At 38.9% G+C, this 22,059-nt stretch overlaps 1 protein-coding gene across 1 annotated transcript; it reads right to left on the bottom strand.

The window, feature by feature from the left end:
• Positions 1-1,011: 1,011 nt before the first annotated feature.
• Positions 1,012-21,834, bottom strand: RAB4A (RAB4A, member RAS oncogene family). The gene is made up of 8 exons (XM_069800758.1): positions 21,598-21,834; positions 13,280-13,360; positions 11,959-12,073; positions 10,358-10,420; positions 8,974-9,128; positions 7,975-8,070; positions 5,780-5,940; positions 1,012-4,465 (listed from the first exon to the last, which is right to left on the bottom strand). The coding sequence occupies exons 1-7, from the start codon at positions 21,626-21,628 to the stop codon at positions 5,825-5,827; spliced, it is 657 nt and encodes a 218-aa protein (XP_069656859.1). The 5' UTR covers positions 21,629-21,834; the 3' UTR covers positions 1,012-4,465; positions 5,780-5,824.
• Positions 21,835-22,059: the final 225 nt, after the last annotated feature.

Raw genomic sequence — 22,059 nt, 5'->3', positions numbered from 1 at the left:
AAGTCCAGCTGAAGAGCTGAGCTTGTCTCCTATGTTCCTCCTGTAACTCTCCCACAGATTCTTAATACCCTTTCCCAATCTGCCTGGCTTTTTCTACCACTAACAAGGGGAAAACAAATACAGCGTAAAATATAATAGCTGTCCAGAGTGCTACGCATGCTGAAGCCTTTGGGAATCTTAACTTAGAACTTTGGAAAAAGGGTTACATGGGGAAAAAACAGGAAGCTGCATCACTAAGAACAAGTACAATCTTGCAAAAAGGAGGAGTTAGTTAAGCTATGAAAGGATGGCTAGACTTAAGTTCTATATGCTGCTGGTTCTACTGTAAACGAAAGAGACCTGGTGTTTTTACTCTGGATTTACAATCTATTTCTTGAGATTTTTATAGTGTTAATTCTTTCAGCATGTAGAATATAATGCAAATGAGTGAGTTGCAGAGTAATTGGGGTTTTTTTTATAGCCTTCATTTTTTAAGGTCTTGAGGGAGCTGTGTACTTTTGAGCCATAAGGTACCTAGTTGAATACAATGAATGGATGAGGTGGGTCAGCTGTGAATTCAATGATGTGAGTTGCCTAATAGTGTGGAGAAGCATCTTCCCCTCTGCTTTAGCTTTTTTAAAGCATTAACTTCTGCAGCCACATTCTCCAAGACCTAAACAGATCCATCTCATCCCTAATCATTAGTGCAGAAAGACACAAGGAAGCAAAGTGCACCTTTGCAGCCATAGAAGACACAGAAGGGAAACAAGGTATTGTTCTTCTCTAACAGGGGGAAGCAGCTGCAGGGCAAAGCTGCCACCAGAGATGGGAATAAGGGCCCTGGCTCCTGGGAAATACACTGAAGCACTCCAGCACCTTTAGCATCTGCTGCTGCTTTCCCAGCAGTATACTGACTCTGTGATGAATTCAGTAGAAGTGTTTTTTCAGGAGCATCTAAGGTTTGTCATGTCATAGACTTCACTTAGCATGCAAAACTTGTACAAGTAAATAGAATGTGCTGTAAGACACCTAGAAAATCAAGAAAGATTCTTTATTTGGTGCTAGACACAAGCATTAAATGAAATAGTGTAGGCCAACAGACTCATTAAAAGGCAAGACATAGGCTTTAATAAGACTTTTAAATCTTGTAAAGGTCTGAACAGCTAAAGCTCCACATCCAGTAAATCCTAGGATATAGGTATCCAGTATTATTTCATGTAAAACTCCAAGCCATCTTGCTTTGGTACAGTAAGAATTTTACACTAAAAACATACATCATTTAACCTATTTATTACTTACTGTTTGGGTGAGCTAGGTTTGGTTTGCTGTGTGAACTATAATGCTAAAAAGCTTAAAATCTACTCCAGGGCTATTATTGGCATGATGTTTATTTTCAGAAATAAGAAACCCTCAGAGGAAAAAAAGTAAACAATATAGCTCGTACTGGTGAGAGCTTTTGCTTCCAACAGTATTTCCCTCAGGAGTTGCCATTTTAGAAAGGTTCTTTTAAAAATGTCAGCAAGATATGCAGCATAAAAGGTTGCAATACTACAAAACATGCACATTAACCTGGTTAATGTGTAATACAGTAAGAGTATACATTAAAAAAATGGTAAAAACCTGTCAAAACTCATTATAATGATACTATTCTTTCCTTCCAGGTAGGAAGGGGGAGAGCTTAAGACAGTTGGTTACAGAAAGAATAAAACTGTGTTTACTGCTGCTTAACCACAGACAGTTGACCAAAATGATCGTAAGAACCAAGTATACAAAAGAGGCCAGTCTTGTATGTAAAGGGAAAAGGACAGGAAGAAGTATAAGAAAATCCCTGCCAAACCCCTAAAATTTCTATTTAAAAGCAACAGAATTAAGTAACAGTCCCCCACTCCCTTCAACTGCTACTGTAGTAACGGAAAGAAGTTTTGATCAACCACCACCACCATCACTTCAACCATTTTAACAGCAACAGGAAAGACCTTTAGCTTTACTTGTGCTATGTCACAGCTGGTAAGCGCATGCTTAGTTTCACTTTTGTCAGTGTACCAAGAAACCTGATTAGATTGTGCTAAGGGGGGGGGAAACAGACTCTCCAATACCTCATCTCTTCCCAGCATTGCAGAACTGGTTTGGGGTTTTAGAACCAACACTCTCCCCTTCCTACCTCTGGCAGAAACACAACACATCCCAGTTAATCTGCCATTTGGACTAGTGGAAGAGGCAACTACATCCAACATCTACTTCAGAGGACTTGCTTTCAGTAATTACTTCCAGTTCTGAGTACTGGAAGCCAAAATAAAATGATTAAGACAGGTAAGTTTCTTTGGAGTTCTTGTAAATGCACACTTGAGCTGCTTCAAAAATACACTTTTACCAGGAAGAGAATACTCCTTGGGAATAATTGTTACCAGTTACATAACAAATCCAGTCCTAAACATAACAAGATACATAGGAGAGAGATAAAACATAAAAGTCTAGACCTAACAGCCTTTTTAAAACTAAACCTAGGCTTTTCAAGTACAAAGCAAACTTAATTCCTTTTAATTCAGAGATGACCTAAGGTATATAGTTTTCAGATAAGCATCCATTTGAACCAAAAATGTCACAACAAAGGGAATAGTTTTAAACACAATTCTAATTCCATGAACGACGGTATACCTCTGTGTAGCATTCTTGCTTTGCTCTTGTGCTTTAACTGCCCTCTAAACTACAGCATCAGTTCTGTTTTCTGGTTTGGTTTTTAAACATGCATTTGACAAATAACCCTTAAATAGAAAAGATTCATATATAGAAAATAATACAGCATGTTTGACCTTGGAATTTCAATACTGGGTTCTGATCAAATTAATTATTTTGTGTTAATTTGCACTTCCAAGGAGACATCCCATTTCTAGTTATACAACTAACTGAGTAAAAACGTCACCAGTGCTTCCCATCAGTGCATGTGAAATTGCCCCAATGAATTGGTTGAATTCAGCTACCTCCAGAAACACTAGCATAGTTCTGCAGCTCCTTATCTGGCAAAGGAAAAGCCACAGGTCTCTTACCTGGTCAGTTGTCATGGCACTGTAAAAGTGATATGCAATACTTGTGGTTTGGTCCTCCCTCTTGGACCCTATGCAAGTCTCTTCCTCTTCTGTCTCCAGCTGAGGAATGAGGACAGGATTCCTAATCTCTTGCCCCATGTCTCTTCCCCACAATAAAAAGAGGGCAGGAAAGAAAGTCTGAATTGTGTTTTAACCCCAAACACAGTACCAAGGCTGAAATTCCCCTTGATGAGTTTCACAGGAAGAAAGAACTACTGAAGTAGTATGCTTATTTTTTCTCCCATCACGCAAGTCTCCTGGGGGCAATGTGGACAGCATTGCATATAGCAGTGCACTCACATGAAGTTCAAAAGGTAGAGCTCCAGCAGGACAGACCAAGTTCCTAATTTTAAAGTCTAATCTTAAAGTTCAAGCTCTTAACTGTACTTTATGAATGTTTGAAATTAGTATTTTAAATTTCATACATTCAGGGTATTTTAGAACCACCCATTTGGGTTCAGTTTGTACCTCACCATGTATGCTTCAACAGAGATCATATTTCCACAGCTGATTGCTCTGTTTGTGATAAGAGGTCAGAATTCCTGCTGCGATAATTCTCCATAAGCCCATGCCCCTGCCCTAGAATTGCAACACACACAGAAGATGCACAGTTCTGTTCACATATACATTCCACCTTCATGATGTCAGTGCTATACAAAACATCAGGACCAAGAAAAAAAAAAATCCAAGTCAGTCAACAGCCATTTGAGAGACTTAAAAAGTATTTTTTCTAAACTTCTGAAATTTGATAAAAGAGCTTCAGAAGTTAAGAACTGTGATAAAACAGGATATGTGAACATCAATAAAAATTACTCTTCCAACTTGACATACTCGTAAACATAAGTATGGGTCCTAAACATATGTTGAGAATCAGTTATGTCAACAGCTTGTTAGTATGTGGCAAACTAAGTAGGAAAAAATAAAACAACCACCCTTCACTGACAGTGCCAGTGGTTTTATAATCCAGGTCATAAATATAAACTATTGTGCAACAAACAAACATGACAAAGCCTACCTCAGTTAGATTTGTTTATATGATAAAAAAATAAAATATTAAACTGCTTGTAGTGCAACATTCTATCAGCATACATAAGTATACCATGCTTTGTAAATTTACTGTTACATTATTTACAGTATATAGCAATGCTTTAAACTAGAGGTGAAAGAACAAAAATAGGTAATGGAAAATGTTTACATACAGGTATGAGTCTTAATATTGTCCACCAAATTATCAAGTTCACTTTGCAGACTTTCGTGTCATGTGAACATTCCTGCCCCACACCACATGGTACACCTTTCTCTCAGCAGTGGTCTGCTCTGTTTGTAGCTAGTGGAAAGATGTTTTTAAAAACTGCATAGCCTTCAAGCTTTTCTGTTTCTTCAAACACCATTTGCAAGGACAGCTGTAAAATACACAAGAACTCCATCAATTATCTACATCTGGTCACTCTGAAAACTCAACACTTGAAATAAGATCAATAAATATTCACTCCTGTAGAGCCATACCAAAGTTGGACTACATTAATGCCCTTTTCCAGCAGTCTCTTAGTTGAAGGATGATATTTTATAGGAGGAAAATAAGGGAGGAAAGCAGTTCAACAATTCCGATCCATTTATTTAAAATTCTGAGCTTTAATTGGGAGCTAAGCTCCCAGAATACAGAACAAAGCAGGAGACTGTAGAATTGTATGCTGCCTTATTTAACGTTCTCTAAAGGTTCTGCTGGTGTGCACAGCTCAAACAGATAAAAAATGAATACAGTAAAAATGATGCAGTAACTATGCCTGCAGTACTTGTTTAATGCGATATCACTGTCCTCGTATTACAGAAATAAGGATTAATTATGTCAGAATAATTAACTACACAGGGAGAAAGGATCACTTACGTACTGCAAGGAGTTAAGTAAAATCCATGGCTATTGAGAAGTGTCTTAAAGACAACTATTTATAAGAAAGACTAACCACCAAGCTGTTCTTAGGAGTAGGTTATGTGACTTTTATGTCTCTTCCCCTGCCACTGCTAAAGGGAAAAATCTCACTTTCTCTGAAGAATGTCTTTGGAAGACTTTTAGAAGACTGTACACCCCTTCACAGGCTGAAACAGTCCTAGAAGAGCTACTTTAGATGACAACACTGCTTAAGCAGCAACTACTACTATTCTCTCGTTTACAATTCTGCTCATAGCAGACAGGAATCAGAACGACTTCAGGCTGCTTTTAGGTAGCAGGAAAAAAAAGTCAGTGGGACTTTGAAATCCAGTATTTCCTTTAATTTTCAAGTCTCAGTCGTTAAAATTCCTATTTTCAGAAAAGGCTACATAATAGCTTTGGAGATAATATTGCACCATATATTTTGTGAATTCTCATTTCTAGTAATATTTGCCCATGATACAACAGAAATGATTCACCTTCTCTACGGTGCATTAAGTAACTATTAGGGCTATAATGCATTTCAGAAATACAGAATTTTAAAATGTTTTCCACAGCATTACTCAGAGTAAGCAAAGATCTAGAAATACTTCAGTAAGACCACTAGTCTTGCTTTAGTGGGCAGAGGGTAGAAGAAAAATCAGAGTATAAAAAAATAATCCATTCTACTGTGCATTATTTCACTAGATTCTATGTTACTTTACAGGCTGTGAAAAAGCCAAGCACTCCATACAGCACATATATGAAATATGGTAATTTACCCAACATCCTGAGATTTTTGTAACCTTACCTTCTGTATCTAAAGTAAGTATTTGGGATTTTGTGTTTTGTTTCTTTAACACCCACATTCTTGAGCACTTTCTGCTTGTGCTCTACGTGGTGATCTCAGCTGTCTCAAGGCAGCATCTCCATACTGAATACCTGAGCCCATTCTTTCTGGATCCAATTCTCCTGATGAGAAACAAAATGGTCACAAGAAGATGGATCACATGTAAATAACACATTCCAGTTTAACTGACAACATTAGATTCAAAAAATGCATAATGATATTCTGCTTTAGTTACAGAGAGATCTATAGCAATTCTGTTTACTTTTGGGCAATTCCAAACCTGTATCATTTTCTCCTGTAATTTCAACTGTGTGCCCTTAGCCATGACAAAGCGGTTTGTCTCCAAGTTAAGCTGCAACAAGAAATGTATTTGCACTAACTGCTTCTAACAAAGGAAATGTTCAAAATGTTTCCTGTGAACACTGTTTAAAAGAGACCTGCTTTCAGAGACTAATGTGCAAAGAAAGGAGTACTGCAGACAACAAGCCAAACAAAAATGGATCAATCTGACAGTAGGATTCCATAAAGCACTGCCCCCAGAGGAAATTATCTCAACCTTCCCTACTTGTGGTATCCATTTCTGCCTACTCCATACCCTGCGCCTACAGAAATGTTCTTATGGCTGTATGGTAAACTGGCCAAGATTAGAAGCATTTAGTCTTAAAAAAAAAACCCCCAAAACCCAAACAACCAACCACCAAACAACAATAAAAAAAAGAATCCCTGTGAGTAATTCAGATCACTTATTCAGGTTCATCGCACACATGTGAGCGCTTTGTAAGTTAGCAGATGACACTACATTGAGGGGACCAGTTGATAGCTCAAGAGTAGGGCTGCCATTCAGGAAAGACCTTGGCTAAGCCAAGGGAACAGGTTAGCAGGAACCTCATGAAATTGAGCAACTACACATACAGAGCTCTGCATCTGTGATGGAACAAGCCCAAGCACTGGTACAGGCTGGGGGCTGACTAGGTAGATAGCAGCAATTGGCTAGCACTGCGACATACTGCCCAGAGGGGCTGTGGAATCTCCATTCCTGGAGCATATAAAAATGTGCCTCGACAAGCCCCAGGCAACTTGCTCTCACTCTGAACCTGAATGTACTTTAAACAGGAGGCTGGACTAGAGACCTCCATAGGTTCTTTCCAGTCTCAATTTTTCCATGATTCAATGCATGCGTGCTGGCACAAAGAAAACAGGAGGAGCTCACTGAAAGTAGGACTTACCTCTGTTATGGTAATACCTCTTTAAATCAGTCATGGCACTACAGTATCATGAGAAACTAGCTATACTTTGCTTTTTGGTTTGGATTTTTGTTTGCTTTTTTTTTGTTTTAAGATGAAAGCTTCTGTTTGCCATTGATTTGATGTAGCAATCAGGAAATTCCTATAAAAATACCATATTCTTTTAATCTAAAAAATTGTGTTTGGCATTCAAAATATGTAATTAGAGTCTGAGACAGACTTTTCAATATAGCCAATACTTAAAACTTTGAAGATATCAAACAGCTAGAATATGAGAGGAAAACTGAAATGCAAATTAGCTGTAATGACACCTAACACTTAGGAGCCTGCCTCCAATAGAAACCTGCCCACTTGCGCTGAGAAGCTTCTGGTATATTTCTAGATCTGCAAAAGTAAAAATGGTTTCAACCGAGAGGCAGGAAGGTCACTTCAAAGAAACATGGTTGCTAGGAAACATCTCTGAAATTTTCAGTATCACTGTTCAAGTTCTCTTGACTGTTATTTCCTGCTACGTATGAGAAGCAGGATTAAAAGTTATGTCCGCCCTGATACTAGGTTTTTATTTTGCATTGCTAAAACTGCCTAATGTCAGGCTTGATGTTTGTAGGGACACAGCAACCCACAGAATGCACAACCTACACCGAGTTAACTGTTAAGATAAACACTGTGTAAAAACATCCATAATTCACAGCACCCCTCCTTTTAGATATACAGATCTGAATTAGACATCCATTCCTATTAAAACATATGGGAAGCAGATATAAACCAAATGGGTTATTCTACCACCATGAAATTTTGGTTCTTTGTGTTAATTCTGTTGGAGAACTTCAAATGGCGCTACTTCCATGTGTACTTTTCGTTTTCAAGGGAAAAAAACCCCAAAACTTTAAAAGAAAATAAATCTCAATTTACCTGATTCAATTTTATTGAGTATTTTTCTTGCACACTGTACAAAGGCCTCTTCAACATTTTCCCCCGTTAGTGCACTTGTTTCCAAGAACATCAGCTCTGCATTTGACACCAGAAAAACAAATCTCAAAACAAGTCTGTAATATCTGATGTAGTAATTCAAAGCATTAAAGCTAGGAACAATAAAAATTTTCTTAAGGAGAACTATTGTCAAATAGTATGGTCGGGAAAAATTAGCTTTTGATGGCAAAACCACAAAAAATTTCCTCTGGAATTTATACATTAACCCTAGAAAGTTGGAATCCAAAGATAATAACCCAGGCTGTGCATGAAACCAAAGAACTTCACATAGTCACCCATTAATAGAAAGTTATATGCAAAAGGACAGCCATTAGCCATAGTTGGTAGAAAAGACTATTTATAAAAGCAAAACCAGATTTTACTGATGGCAGGACTGCAGCACAGAAGCTCAGACTGAGACTGGGTTTAGCTGCCACAGAAATGTGTCCTCAGATGGGAAATTCTGAATGCTACAGACTAGGTAGCAGTCCTCTGGATCCATGCCGTGCACTGAACTCAGTTTCCCATGAGTAAAACTCACTGCTTCCAACTGCAGCACACCCCATCCAACCTTGCCTATGATCCATAGATTCTATAAGATGCTGAAAACTAGGAAATCGTGCTCTTCATTTTCTCCTCAGTCCTTTAGAGGCAAGGCAATACCCAAAGTTGTATTACATTCCCTAGGGAATATATCTCCACATAAAAGGTATTCTTTAAGTAGCAGCTGCGACTGAAAGAATCACTGGTAATAAGACTTAAATAGTACATGTAGTTTTCACTGCAGGCACTGTCCTCTCTCTCTGCCTCATGTACTGACAGAACTTTCTTCTCTGTAGATACTTGACAAGGTACAGTGGCCAAAGTACTCCCTAACTGCACAAAAATTAAATTAAGTATTAAGTATCTTTGAATGCTACATGAAGATTTTGTACTACTTACCATTTTCTTGTGCAAACCGGGATGCTTCTAAAAAAGTAACTTCACGATCTGCATCAAGATCCTTTTTGTTTCCACAGAGTATTATCACAATATTTTGACTTGCTAACATTCTTGCATCTGTCAACCAATTAGTAAGCGCATTGTAGGTTTCCCGGCTATGTAGAAAATGACATCCTTTATTAGAACACACTCAGTTCTCATGAACAGATCACCAAACTAAAACTCAGAAGGCAAATCTCTATTTGCGGCAAACAACAAATTGCTGCTAGTCAGGCAAGTCACCTACACATCTCAGTATGCCAGCTCTGAACTGAGAAGAGTATCAAGTTCCTTCATGAAACTATTTAAAAGCTTCAAGTTTTTCAAAAGCAAAACTAAATCAACCACAAAATATAAATAAATACACACAATTACAGAATACCCTGTTAATGTGAAAAGCTAAAATTTTAAGCACTAATCTAGTTTCAGCCTTTTGCATATGAAATTTTGGGGTAACAAAATGAATTCCATGTTAAACAATAACTCAACTGATACTTAAGTTTCAGGTCAGATTGTAAGAATTTACTAAACTTGTGGAGAATCACATGCCTGAACTTTCACATTTGTGTCAAGACCAATAATACTGCAGGGAGTTACCCTGCACACACCATTAGTCATTGTAGTGGTGGTCACAGATAAAGCCTTCAAGCGGTAAGACTGACATATGAGTCCAACTGACCTTAAGCACAAACCACAGATTTCAAAGACTGCTCAGAGGAGAACAGTCCACTCACAGGACAAAAAGCAACAGATCTAGCGAATCATCATTAATCAACACAAAACTTATCTGACAAATATCCATCAACGGTGGCCAGGAAAAAAAGTGGAAATGTGTAATGGTAAGGTATTCCTATTGGCTGCCTATAATGATAAAATGTTAAAAGATGCAGAGACAAACAGAATTTTGGGCTATAGTTAAGGAATTTGTAGGTAGACCTAGCTTCTCCAGAGGATGACCTGTTACACCAGCATACTAATAAGCAGTTTCCACAGATAGGGGTGTACCACCTTGGTTAAAAGTGACTAAAGTCTGCTCTTAGTGTCTTTCGCAAGGCTTCCTGAGCCAGTGGTTGCATGTAGTCCACCATGATTACAACAGCTACTGGTGGACCAATTCCCATGTATTTGTCTAATCCTTTGAGACTGTTTACATTTTTGACATTCACAATATCTCATGTAAGCAAGTTCCAAAACTTAAATATGCACTATACCAGAAGTACTTTTTATACTTATTTTCTTTTCTTCCTGCTCATTTTCCATCAGAGGATTAGGTACTTGGGGAGGAATCATTATGCATTAATTGTATCTGGTAGTCTATAAGCAAAAGAGTTGCTAGCTTTCTTACCTGGTTATATCATAGACAAGCAAAGCACCTGCAGCTCCTCTATAGTAACTCCTTGTTACAGACCTGAAATAGAATTACAGATGTACATTTCTGCAATATCTTCATTGTTTCAAATCTGGGTTAATATAATGCAATCTATATTATGAAACCGAATTCTCATTTACATATTTAAAATAAAATGTGGGTTTTAGATTACATTATCAGCTGTGCAGCAGCACACTATTTACAACTAGACTTTTGACGAAGCACTTTCACTAAATATAGCTGTACAGGGATTCTCAAAGTCCCTTATGACCTGTGTGCTGCTGAAGCTACACATATCATCACACTATATGGCCTGATACAGAACTGGGAGCTGATGGTGACATCTGTGGCATGAAAACAGCATAATTAACTTATGTTTGAACTCTCAGCAGTGAGAGCAACCAAAGTAGCTGTAACTGAACAATTTAAGACTCCTTAAGTTGAAGAGGAGGAGGCAAGGAAAGCAAAGCAAAGCATCCTTCAGAAGGCAGAGGAAGAAGAGAAAAACTGCTAAGTATGCAGAAGTGTGATCAGCCTTAAAAAAAAAAGAATTAGATAGATTACAAAAAGCAACAAGAAAAAAAGGACCTGCAAGCCTGTGAGCACTTTGAACTTGAAAGAGCAGCATTTGCACAAGCCTCTGAAAGTACAGAGCCTCCAAGCTCCTCAGAATCCCAGGATATTTGGCCAACACACTGAAGAGATCTCATTAACAGAGACTACGCAGCACTACCCAGCTTTACCTAGTCACGGATGTATCCAAAGAACTTGTCTAACAGAGGACATTTACCTGGATTGCTGCCCATTACTCAGACTTCTACCACCATGCTCACCTTTGTTAACCACTGGCCCACCCCTCCCAAACCAAAGAAACCTCCCCCACACAACCCCCCCAAAAAATAAAAAATGATGTCCTATTTGACAGTGAATGTACTTAGGAATACATTAGATCTTTAGTGAGTTTGATCTATGCCTCAGATGTATGACACAGCTAAAATACAGCATTAAAAGTACATTGCTGGTTCTAAGCCAACAAATACATTACTCTTTCTTTAATAAACTTAAAGAGATCTCAGACTTTCTAGAAGTGTATTTAGCCAAGTGAACTTGACAACTGATCTCCCCCACCCCCCAATAAAATAATATTATACTATGAAATTGTTCTCACGCAGATTTTGAACAGCTTACAACTTCCTGGCATTTACTTATTCCAAACAATAGAAAGTCTTCTAAACACAGAGTTAAGCACACATAGTTAAAAACCTATTCCGAGTTTGGCTGGTGAACAAACTTTTAGCCAAATATTCTACTTGTATACCTTAACTATCACAGAAAATACCCAATGAAAGAAAGGGCAGAACCTCTGATCCTGCACGGCAGCATTGCTTTACTGAAATCAACATATCTATGTCACTATGTCCAAGTTGGAAGATCTGGCCTAGTTAATAATATGAAAGTGGACAAACAATTCCACTGACCAAGAAACTAAGCCTATTTATAAGCAGGGATAAATAATACCCAACACCCACAGCAACAATTTCATAACAAACACTTAATAAAATGATTGAAAAGGGTACCTGAATCTCTCTTGTCCTGCTGTATCCCATATCTGCAATTTTACATACTTTCCACCAACATTTATGATCTTTGAACCAAATTCCACTCCTATAGTATGATTTGAGTCATCTTTGACTACAAAAAGAGAAATAAAACCAGACTTACTTGGAGAATATTTAGAGTGAATAATTAGTTTTTACATAATCCAATTTAGGTATTATCAAAACTCCTCAGTGTTCAAATTACAAACTACTTCCTGAACCATCAAATTCAGTGCCACTCATAAGTCTACTGCCACCATGCAGAAATAAACATTCTTACAATTTCTGAACAGCTTATTCAATTCAAAATTACTACTAGAAAGGCCCTGCCTTAATCAAATCATTCCCAGTTCACATTCATAAACACCAAGATAACTTTTGTATGCTTTTTTCCCCCCCAACTGTGTTTTCTAATATTTTGATGCAATTTAAAATTAAAATTCATGGAAAAGTGCAGAACACAAAGACACAGTCTTGCCCATAAATAAGCAAGAGTTACTTCTTTAAAGCACAAAGTTAAGATACTTGCTCTGTGTACACTGTTGATATCAGAGATTCTCAGCAATATACAACTGCCCTTACTAGAAACAAGGTCACGGCTCAAGTTCAATCATAGAACCACGCTATGTTCCTTAGTGATTACACATTACTAGCCTAGAGCTATTCCTCAAGAGATAAGGTGAATTACTGTTTGGTTAAGAAAGATAACAGTCACCTTAGATTTACAAAGGTTTCTAAATGCATATTATCTTTGTTTAATCATGATGATAAATGCACTACCTGACAGGAAATTTTCTTTTATATCATCTGTTCATCTCTAAATAACATTTACAATGGAGTCTCTACCAGTATTTATCATAGAACACTGTCCTTAAAGAACACGAAGTATCTATGTATTTAGAGACTACAGGCTTTCTAAATCTACTCAAGCAATTCAACTTTTCTTTTATCTGCTCAGTATCTTAGAAAAAAGATCCAAGTCTCTACTATATATCTAGGGAAGCTTATAGCTACAAGATATAATTCTTAAAAATTTAAGTCTGTATTTTCATCAACATCCCATTATATTTAGTTGAGAGTAATAGCGAATACTGCTCAATATCAGGCTTTTGATCAGAGGCAAACAGTGAGCAATAAAGATTTACAGCATGGTTCTGAACATAATTCTCAGTCAAAATCTTCATCTATATAAATAAGAGAATTACTGGAACTTCCATACAAATGATAGATACTCATGTAGGCAGAGCCTTCATCTGTGGTAAAGCAATGGAGAACTCTTACTGCGCTGACATGTACTTACATTTCTTTTCAATAAACTGGTGTAGTAAACAGGATTTTCCAGTTCCAGCATTTCCTATGACCAAGAACTTAAACAGGAAATCTGAAGAGTCAAAGACAAAAAAAAAAATCCCAAAGCTAAATTTTAGTATGCACTCAGATTTTTGTCACAAGTCCAAGTACACAAGCCAGCTATTCTCTACTAGCTGTTATTCCAAAGAGAAGGGAATAGATGACAAAATTAGCAAAATAACAATAAATCTGAAGAATAACCCAATGCAGTCAATAGTGATGTTGCAAAGTAAGAGCTAAGAACGTTATTTATGGCGATACAAGAATGACAAGAAGAGATGGAAATGGCTGAATTTGAATTCAGTTAAAATAGGCTGAATTACAGGCATATGGCTGGCATGTATTCCAGCAACCTGTTTTAAGAGTAAGCTATTAACTATAGTCAGTACAAATGTCCTATGTAATGATGCCGCTTCTTAAAATCTATGTTTTTGTACTTTTAAGAATTTTTTAAAATTTTATTTTATTCATATTCATTTGAACTTCTCTACATTAACTGCTTAATACTCATACTTTGTTTTAATACTTATAGAAAAATACTGTAGTTGTTCCAGCTTTACAAAATTTACAGGCAACAAATAATTTTTATTCTGGGATGCCTGCTTTCACATTTCCTCCATGTGGCAAATTAAGAAACAGGTACTTCTGGCACTTTACCTATTTATGAGCCATTTACATCAGTGCTCATTAGTAATACATGTATTCAAGATTTATGGTCCATTTGTATTGCTTTAACAGTTACATATAATGCTTTAATACTACCTCCCCAGATCTGCTTTCAGTTTGGCTAAAGACTGAAGAGAGCTTCCTTGTCTTACCATTCTCAAACATATGCACTGATAAACTGTGATTAGAAAGTTTACAATTGCTTCCCCCAATATATAGCCATCAAGGCAACCTTTACAGATTGTGCAAGATTCACTATTTATTCTTATACCAGCAGCAGCTTTTTTTACAGTCATCTTTACCACTTTATTGCACAGTTTCTTATAAATATAGCAGGTCTCCAGAAGACATCAGGTAAGCATGCAATGAAAAGGATTAAGTTTGCAATATCAACAAAAATAAAAACTTAACATCAGTTTCATTAACAGGGTTCAGAGCTGCCAAATGGGTTACACAGATATTGGCCGAGGGGGTGGCAGAATAAAAAAAATAATAAAACTATGTTAAGCAAGTCAAAGCACTGATACATTACTGTCAGAACTTTTGAGTCTTTAGTTTTACAAATTGAATTTAACATGCACACAAATCTCCATGCTCACTCCCTTTAGGCAGGAATTGTTATTTGTTATGTTACAACATAAACAAGCCCTAGCAACAGTAAAAGCAACAAGCAAGTTTCTCATATGGTAAGAAAATTCCCCCTGTTGAGAAGTCAGTAGCAAAACAGAGGAGTATGAGCCCTGAGAATGTCCACCATCCGTTGTCTTCACCTGTCTTCCAAATTTTATTCATATCTAAAATGAGGTAGTGTTTTACTGAGGATTTTTCTTTTTTACATTTTACCTTTGCGCGATTTTTCTTGTTTCAAATGTTGTAACAGGCTTGGTATAGAGTCTGTATTCTACCCTCCTCAGAAAGAGACTGCTGTTTCTTGCTCACAAATATGACCATTTACACGCTTGAGACATTCTGTTCCAAACGCCTCTCATTCTTCACGCCCCCACCCAGCTGCTCATGCTTTCTGGACAAAAAAATAGTTACAAAAAAGGATTTTACTTCAGGTTGTGAAAATTTTGCATGTTATCTCCTGTAAAGAAGGGCCCTTCATGTCACCTCAACTGCAAAACACGCTGAAGCTGAGAATGCTTTATTCTAGCAAATCTTCACCCTTAGTATGAAATGTAGGTATCATAAATAGCCCCAAAGTGTTAGGTTAAGAAAAAATTAATCTCTAAAAGAAAGCCAAGTTCTCTTTTTATGGTCCAAATACCACTAGTTATCTGCCTTGTGTACCTTTTTGTATATTTAAACTACTGTGGGTGTGTGTAATCTCACTGTTTTTACCACTTTCAGAGAGTTCCTCAAAATGCGAGATGTTCTGAGACATAGTCATAATTAAAATAATCTGTTTCTGGTCTCTGCAGTTTTTCCAAAAATAAATCTGAAATCCAGTTAAAACTGGTTCTCCTATGTATCTGGTGAATGCTGTTTGTCAGATTTTTCATGTTAAAAACTACAACATTTAAGTCCGCCTTCCTTTTTTCCATGGAAGGCTCCTATTATTGACAGTAGTATAACAGCTACTGTAAAACTAAACCAGGAAAAGAATAAAACCAAAACTGTATTCCTACACTAATTTGCTCTGTGATTGTAAGCACTGGTTGTTAAACGTGGTTCATGAACCCATACTGCTACAACCCAAAAAACCATGCTGAACAGCAAATTTAACACACTGCTCCGTTCTGTGCAGACAGGCTGCAGGCCAGTGAGAGATCTGAGAGAACGGTGTTCCTGTCAGGGACTGAGCTGGAATAGCTTCAGAACAGCAGTGTATTTTTCCAGACGTGTTTTACGTTGAGGTGCTTTATATTTTGCTCTGAAAGCAAGAGCAATATTTGGGGATTTTATATTAATGTCTTCACACTGATAACATTCTATCAGCACTTTATAATAGACTCCCAATTCCTATCAAGATTCTATTGTGCCAGACAACTTTAAAAGGGTGTCTTTCCTACAAATAAATCACTTAGATGCCAATTCAATACCTGCTTACTTAGTAGACAAAAAAATATAGTTCCCTCTGGCAAAATAGCAAACAAGTTTTCTAAGGTGAAACTTGAAACTGCAGTTACAATTCACTTGTTTACAGTATGAAAGTAAGAGAAATGTGTTTTATTCTACCATGGAATGGAAATATCAAAGTCTTTTAATAAAAAAAATCAAAACCTTTCTGCACCAAAGGCTGCAGCAATGTTTCCAAACACATGTAGACTCGTAAACGACACTTTCAAGTTACATTCACAAATGTAACTGTGCTTCTATCAGTTTAAATGCCAATTTTATGTAAATTGTTCAAAATAGCAAAAGGCTTTTAGACTTATGTTAACAGTTTATCCACAAGCACTGGATAACACATTTCAGAAAATATGGAATACTTTGCACATTTAATCAACTGCAAGGAAGGACAAGAAAAGGGATTTGCCAATGCTAAAAATCACAAATATACATATTTAACAAATTTTTAGGTTCACAGCCTAGCATATTAGTGAGTAAGGTAATACCAGGTAAGAACAGGGAGAACATTTTTCATTTTGTTATTCTGGATCTTCCTTCTTATAATGTCATTCTGTATGATAACAGGAACCACATCAATTACATTTTTATAACTTATTTTATTGCTTGATTTAGGACATGAAATATCTTCTCTTTGAACTGTACAGATGTATCTAAAAATTTAGCACAGTTCAGAAACACAGAAACTGAATGAGATTGGACAGATAGCTTCTTTCAGCCCAACTGTAACATCACTGTGTACTCGCACTCGGGAAAAACTTTTATATATTAATTATTTGCAATTTCACCCAACGCAACTCCTATTCTGGTGTTTGCGCTACTGCTTAATTGCTCTAGTTTTTCTTTTTGGTGTCCTCTTCCCAGAAGAGTTAAGTGACTTCATTTCATAGGCTTTTTTTTTTTTTTGCGACTGACAAAGCAGCTCTGAGCTCCAACATTCCAGTTAGCTGCCAAGGCTGTCACCCTAGAGAAGTTTTTCTTTTGAATTCTGTTGTTCCTCCTTCATGGGAAAGCTGAAAAGCAGCATCATTCAGATGTTACAAATGCTTGCTACCATGCTGGCTACTGAAAAGGTCTAGAAAAGTTAAAGTACTGTGCCTGTAAATAAGATCATTATATACAGAAAGGATTTAGGACGAAAACTGAACTCTGTGCCAAAAGGAAAAAGGGTTACAAGACATGCACTAAAGAAAGCATAAAGAGATGAAAGATAGCATAGCATGGCTGTTAAAGGAAATAAGGCAATATAAAGAATCAACTTACTCCCCTCTGTGAGCTACATGCATCACCTGATCCTAAACTGGGTAGGGGGTACAGGGAACAAAACTTACTTTCTAGCATAAGGGAAAAGGTGTGGCTCCACCCCCAAGATGCACCAGCAGCTAAACTGCATGGTTGGGGGGGGTGGGAAGGAGGGGGAGCTGAGGGGAAAGGAGAAGGGAGACAATTGTGGGCTTTGACTCAAGTACCAGCAAAACCACATGGCTGATGTGGAAACCATCTCCAGACATCCAGCCTTCTCCTTTGACTGAAGTTTATGCCAGCAGAAGGAAAAATTGAACAGCTTCTGAGCTATTGCAGCTTGGTCTTTAAAATGTAATGAGAATTAAATTGTTTCTTATATGCTTGCTAATACAGAAGGGGGGGGGGGAAACCCAATTATATCCTCAATCTCAACTCAGTCTTCTTCCAACTCCTTGATAAAGAGTAGAACTTATATTCACTAAGGCTGACCCTTTGGAAACTCTCTCATTCACACCCTGAAAAAAGAGTCTTCTAGTAGTTAGACATCTTCTGTTTTGCAGAAGTCTGCATAAGGAGAGAGTGCTCTGAAGCATTCCTACTGGCATATGCTGCCTCTAAATGAGAGAAAAGAAGAGCTATTCTCCCTGCTTACTCCTTTCTCTAGCAGTAAGAGTTAACAAGACAAACAGGTAGAACAGATAAACCTGGCTCTATTCCAATCTGCATAAGGAACACTTGGAAGAGGGAAGATCTTCTTTCCTTACAAGCAAACAAGCTATGCCCTCTAAACAATAAAATCAATTTGAAATAAACTGAAGGCCAGGGTGATAAATGCAGAGGCCATCAGATAAGTGGAAGGGGATGGGATGGGGAGAAAAGGATGAATCAAATTGTCCAGATGAAAAAGGAGTATTTTTGAATGGACAAAAAGACTATCTATTCTCTGACAATGACAGAGATAGATACACTTACGTGACCAGACTGGGAATAGTAGATACTGGAGGAGAAAACACAGGGAAGTAGGTACTGAAGAGATTTGACTGGAATCTTACATATCACATTTACTCAAAGGTAGTACAACCTTTTTCCATCTTTCTACCATTTAAAATCCAAAGGCTGTTTTGCATTTACCCATTAAGGCTAAGCTATTTTTATGTCAGTCTATGTCTAGGATAACACAAAGCCATGTACACTTTGCACTGGGAAGCAGGAGAAGGCATGTGTTGTTACATAGTAACTATCTACAGAGAGGCCATTGCATCTCAGAAAACACGAGTTAAAATAATTTTTCTATAAGAGATTTGTTTCCAATGTTATAAAATAAACTTTGTCAAGAATGACCGTCCTCTCCCAAAAGCAGCAGTAAAATGTTCTTTCTAAGCTTAGACTCAAAATTCATGGAGTTTTCTTGTATTTGTGACTGTTTTGGTTTTGGCACTTTGTAAGGGAAATAAATTGATCACATAGGAAACAAACAGATTAGAAAGCTAAGAACAGAAGATATACAACTGATGAAATAGATCTATAGGAGAGAAAATATGGATTGCTAACAGGGAATTTAGAGCCAAGACTGTAAGAGGCTACAGACCTCGGTTTGAAAAGAGGGAAGAGACAAGAATCACAGTAAGGGACAGAAACAGTAGGGAAAACTGGGTGAACAGAAAAGCTTCAAAGCAGACAGAATTTGACACAGAGAAAAGAACTCAGGGAGGAAAATAAAAATCCCACAACAGGAAGAGACACATAAATTAACTGAGGTGTATAATGAAGTATGATAGGCAGATAGGACAGACCACAGGAAAGGCTCTTTATTTCTCATGGATTGAGAAAAATATCAAAAAAAATACCCCCCCTTTCAAAGGGAAGAGAAAATGAAACCTCACAGCCAAATTAGTCACACAGAAGTCAGACAGCAAAATGACATTAAAAAAACCCCAAACAAAACCACCAACCACTTTCCTGAGCCTCTCTCTATGGGATGAAAAGCTTGAGGTTACATAATTAGAATGGGTCATAATCCAGGCGGTAAGAAGAAAAATCCAATTCATGAATAAGCATTTACAAGGACAGAAACTACAGGGATACCAGCACTGAGGCAATACAGTGGCCACTGATCTCAGTCACCAGGGGGAAACTGCCCTAATAATTCCACCATCCTTGACAATCACTGTAACAGCTGGCCAAAAGCAAACCATGCTTTATTAGGACAGTGAGCACATTAAATCCCAGAAAGTTCATCCAGCACAGAAGATCCACAATTTTATCACATCATACTGTTTACTTTGAACTGTCAGTTGGGCTGCTACATATGTGGACAGGACACTGCAAAATTAGATACTGATTACTGTTATGGTCAGAGATAGTATAGCCATTGTTAAATTTTATGTTATAACTTAGTTTTTGTTCTTCTATCTACTCTAAACCTTGACTTTCTCAAGTATTTTAGCTCCGAATTTTTGTAGCATATGTATGAATAGAACAAACACTGAAGCTTAAAAGAGAGATATACCAAACAAGAATTAAGCAAATAGAAGGAACTACCCACAACTGCAAAACTTCAATTTTAAGGGCTTGTTTTCTAGGACACCAAAACAATCTGTAAGTATCAACAGCTATAGTGGGCTTACAATCGATATTTTGCCTCTCTGGCACAATGCAAAAAAAGTTGTAATGTACTTCTTCAAGATACAATCATCTATTTAGCTTGCTTACTATTACAGCATCAAAAGAGGAGCACCGCTGAAAGTCCCTCTGTCATCTCTGGTTGTCTACCAACCCATTTGCTTAGAGACCACTAATCCCACTATAGGCACAGCCAAAGCAATCCCAGTTCTTCATCACAAGAGTTCAGAGCATGAAGAATTAATCCAAACTCAAATCTAGATTTACAAAGCACACCCCTCTGGTTTCTACATATAGGCTTTACATGCTCCAAGAAAGTATGGAAAAAAGAAGCAGGGTCTTAAAATCCTAAGGTTTGCACTTCAAGGGCTGCCCCACACTCTTGCCTCATTTTGCCCCTTAGTTCTGTGCATTTGCTGTACACCGAAGCACTGACCAGTGGGACAAAACATCTTAAGCACTGGTGACTAGGGAATTGAAAATAAACTGAATTACGTAGCAGAAACAATTGGGTCAGCCTACTAGTAAGAACTCCTGATGCCCATGCCAGCCTCCCTCACAGTTAGCAGAGTTGTTGTGTCCAATTTTGCTTTAGTTATCCAAACTATTCCTTATTTTCAAGACTCTGCTCTAAGAGCAAGAGGATGCAAGTCCAGCTCTAAAGTCCGAACAGCTAACGAATATAAGATGTTGCAACAGAAAAAGCTAGAAAATGTCAAGTGAAAGGGTTTGTCACAGTATTCAATTCTGATCTTACTCTCCAACAACCTACCACATTTGGCTTTGAATACATTTACATGTATGATGGCATTTTTATACTACAAAATATTACAGAACTGTATGTTATGGGAAGGGGAGAAAAACGAAATTGATTCAAGCTGAGTTGTTTCAAGCAAATTTATAAAGAAGAGAAATGAATACTATTCAGTTGCTTCCCACCTCCTCCACCTAGCCAGCAATACTAGCAGCAATACTAGCTCTGCTTACTTTTTCAGCTCCTCACTTCTCTTTGAAGTGAAGATACATTGTGTCAGTGCCTGCACTCCGACTTACTCCTTCAGGTGTTCTTCTACCAGCAGTAGTCAGACATCCATGCCAACATAGGGACGTACGAAGATACTCACTGATCTTTTCCCCCCCTAATTCACTCTCACAATCAGTTCTTTTTGATGCTTGCACACCTAAGACAACAGGACCGAAATCCTAACTTGCCCCTCAAAAGAACACAACCTCCAATGACAGAAACGTGCAGCTTCTCCCAGAGGACACGCACCACAACTTTCCTTCCGAATTCACTTAACAAGTAGCTCCCTCGCCTAGATTTCACTTACGTTTCGAGTCAACACCTCCACACCACGAAAGATAACTCTGAACGCTCGCTGCCATGTCAGCCCGGGCAACAAAGGCAGCTGCAGCGCACGCAGCTCACTAGAACAGGCAAAAAAAGACAAGCGCACCTGACCCGGGGCAGACACACCCGCCCCAGCCCGCAGAACCGCCGCCTGCAACCGCGCTCCTCACCCCACACCGCCTCAGACCCTGCTCCGCCGCCGCCTCCCCGCTCCTCAGGAGGCGACTGCCCGGGCCCCGGCCCGCTCGCCCGGAGCTGGCGGGGGGGAGAAGGAAGAGGAGGGTCCCCCCCGCTCCACCCCCGGTTCCTACCGTAGGTCTCGGACATGGCAGTCTGCGACATTTCAGGAGCGTCCCCCGCCCGGGGACTGCTGCTGACCGGCGGAGGCTCGCGGCCCGGCAGAGCCGAGCGGGCCGGGAGGGAAGCCGGGAGGGAAGCGGACAGGCCACCGGCGCCCCGGCCCGCCTCAGCCCCCGCCAGCAACGGCCGCAGCTGCGCACGCGCGCCCGGGCCGCCTCGCCCTCCGCCGGCGGCGGCGGGAGTGGGGCGGGGTGGAGCGCAAGCCCCGCCTCCCCGCGCAGGCGCGGCGGGCTGGCGGCCTGAGGCCCCGCCTCCCCCCGCAGTGCCCCTCACCAAAACAAGGCGCACGTGCGGGGCTGTGGAGCCGTTGGGGCGAGGGCGCGAGCGCGGCCTACGTGACCCCACGCGCGCACGCCACACCCCGCCCCGGGCGAAGGCGGGAACGGGCTGTGAGGTGCGGCGGCCGTGCCGGC

Source organism: Haliaeetus albicilla, chromosome 13, assembly GCF_947461875.1.
Source record: "Haliaeetus albicilla chromosome 13, bHalAlb1.1, whole genome shotgun sequence".
NCBI classification, from domain to species: Eukaryota; Metazoa; Chordata; class Aves; order Accipitriformes; family Accipitridae; genus Haliaeetus; species Haliaeetus albicilla.
This window is presented reverse-complemented; position numbering and strand designations above follow the sequence as displayed.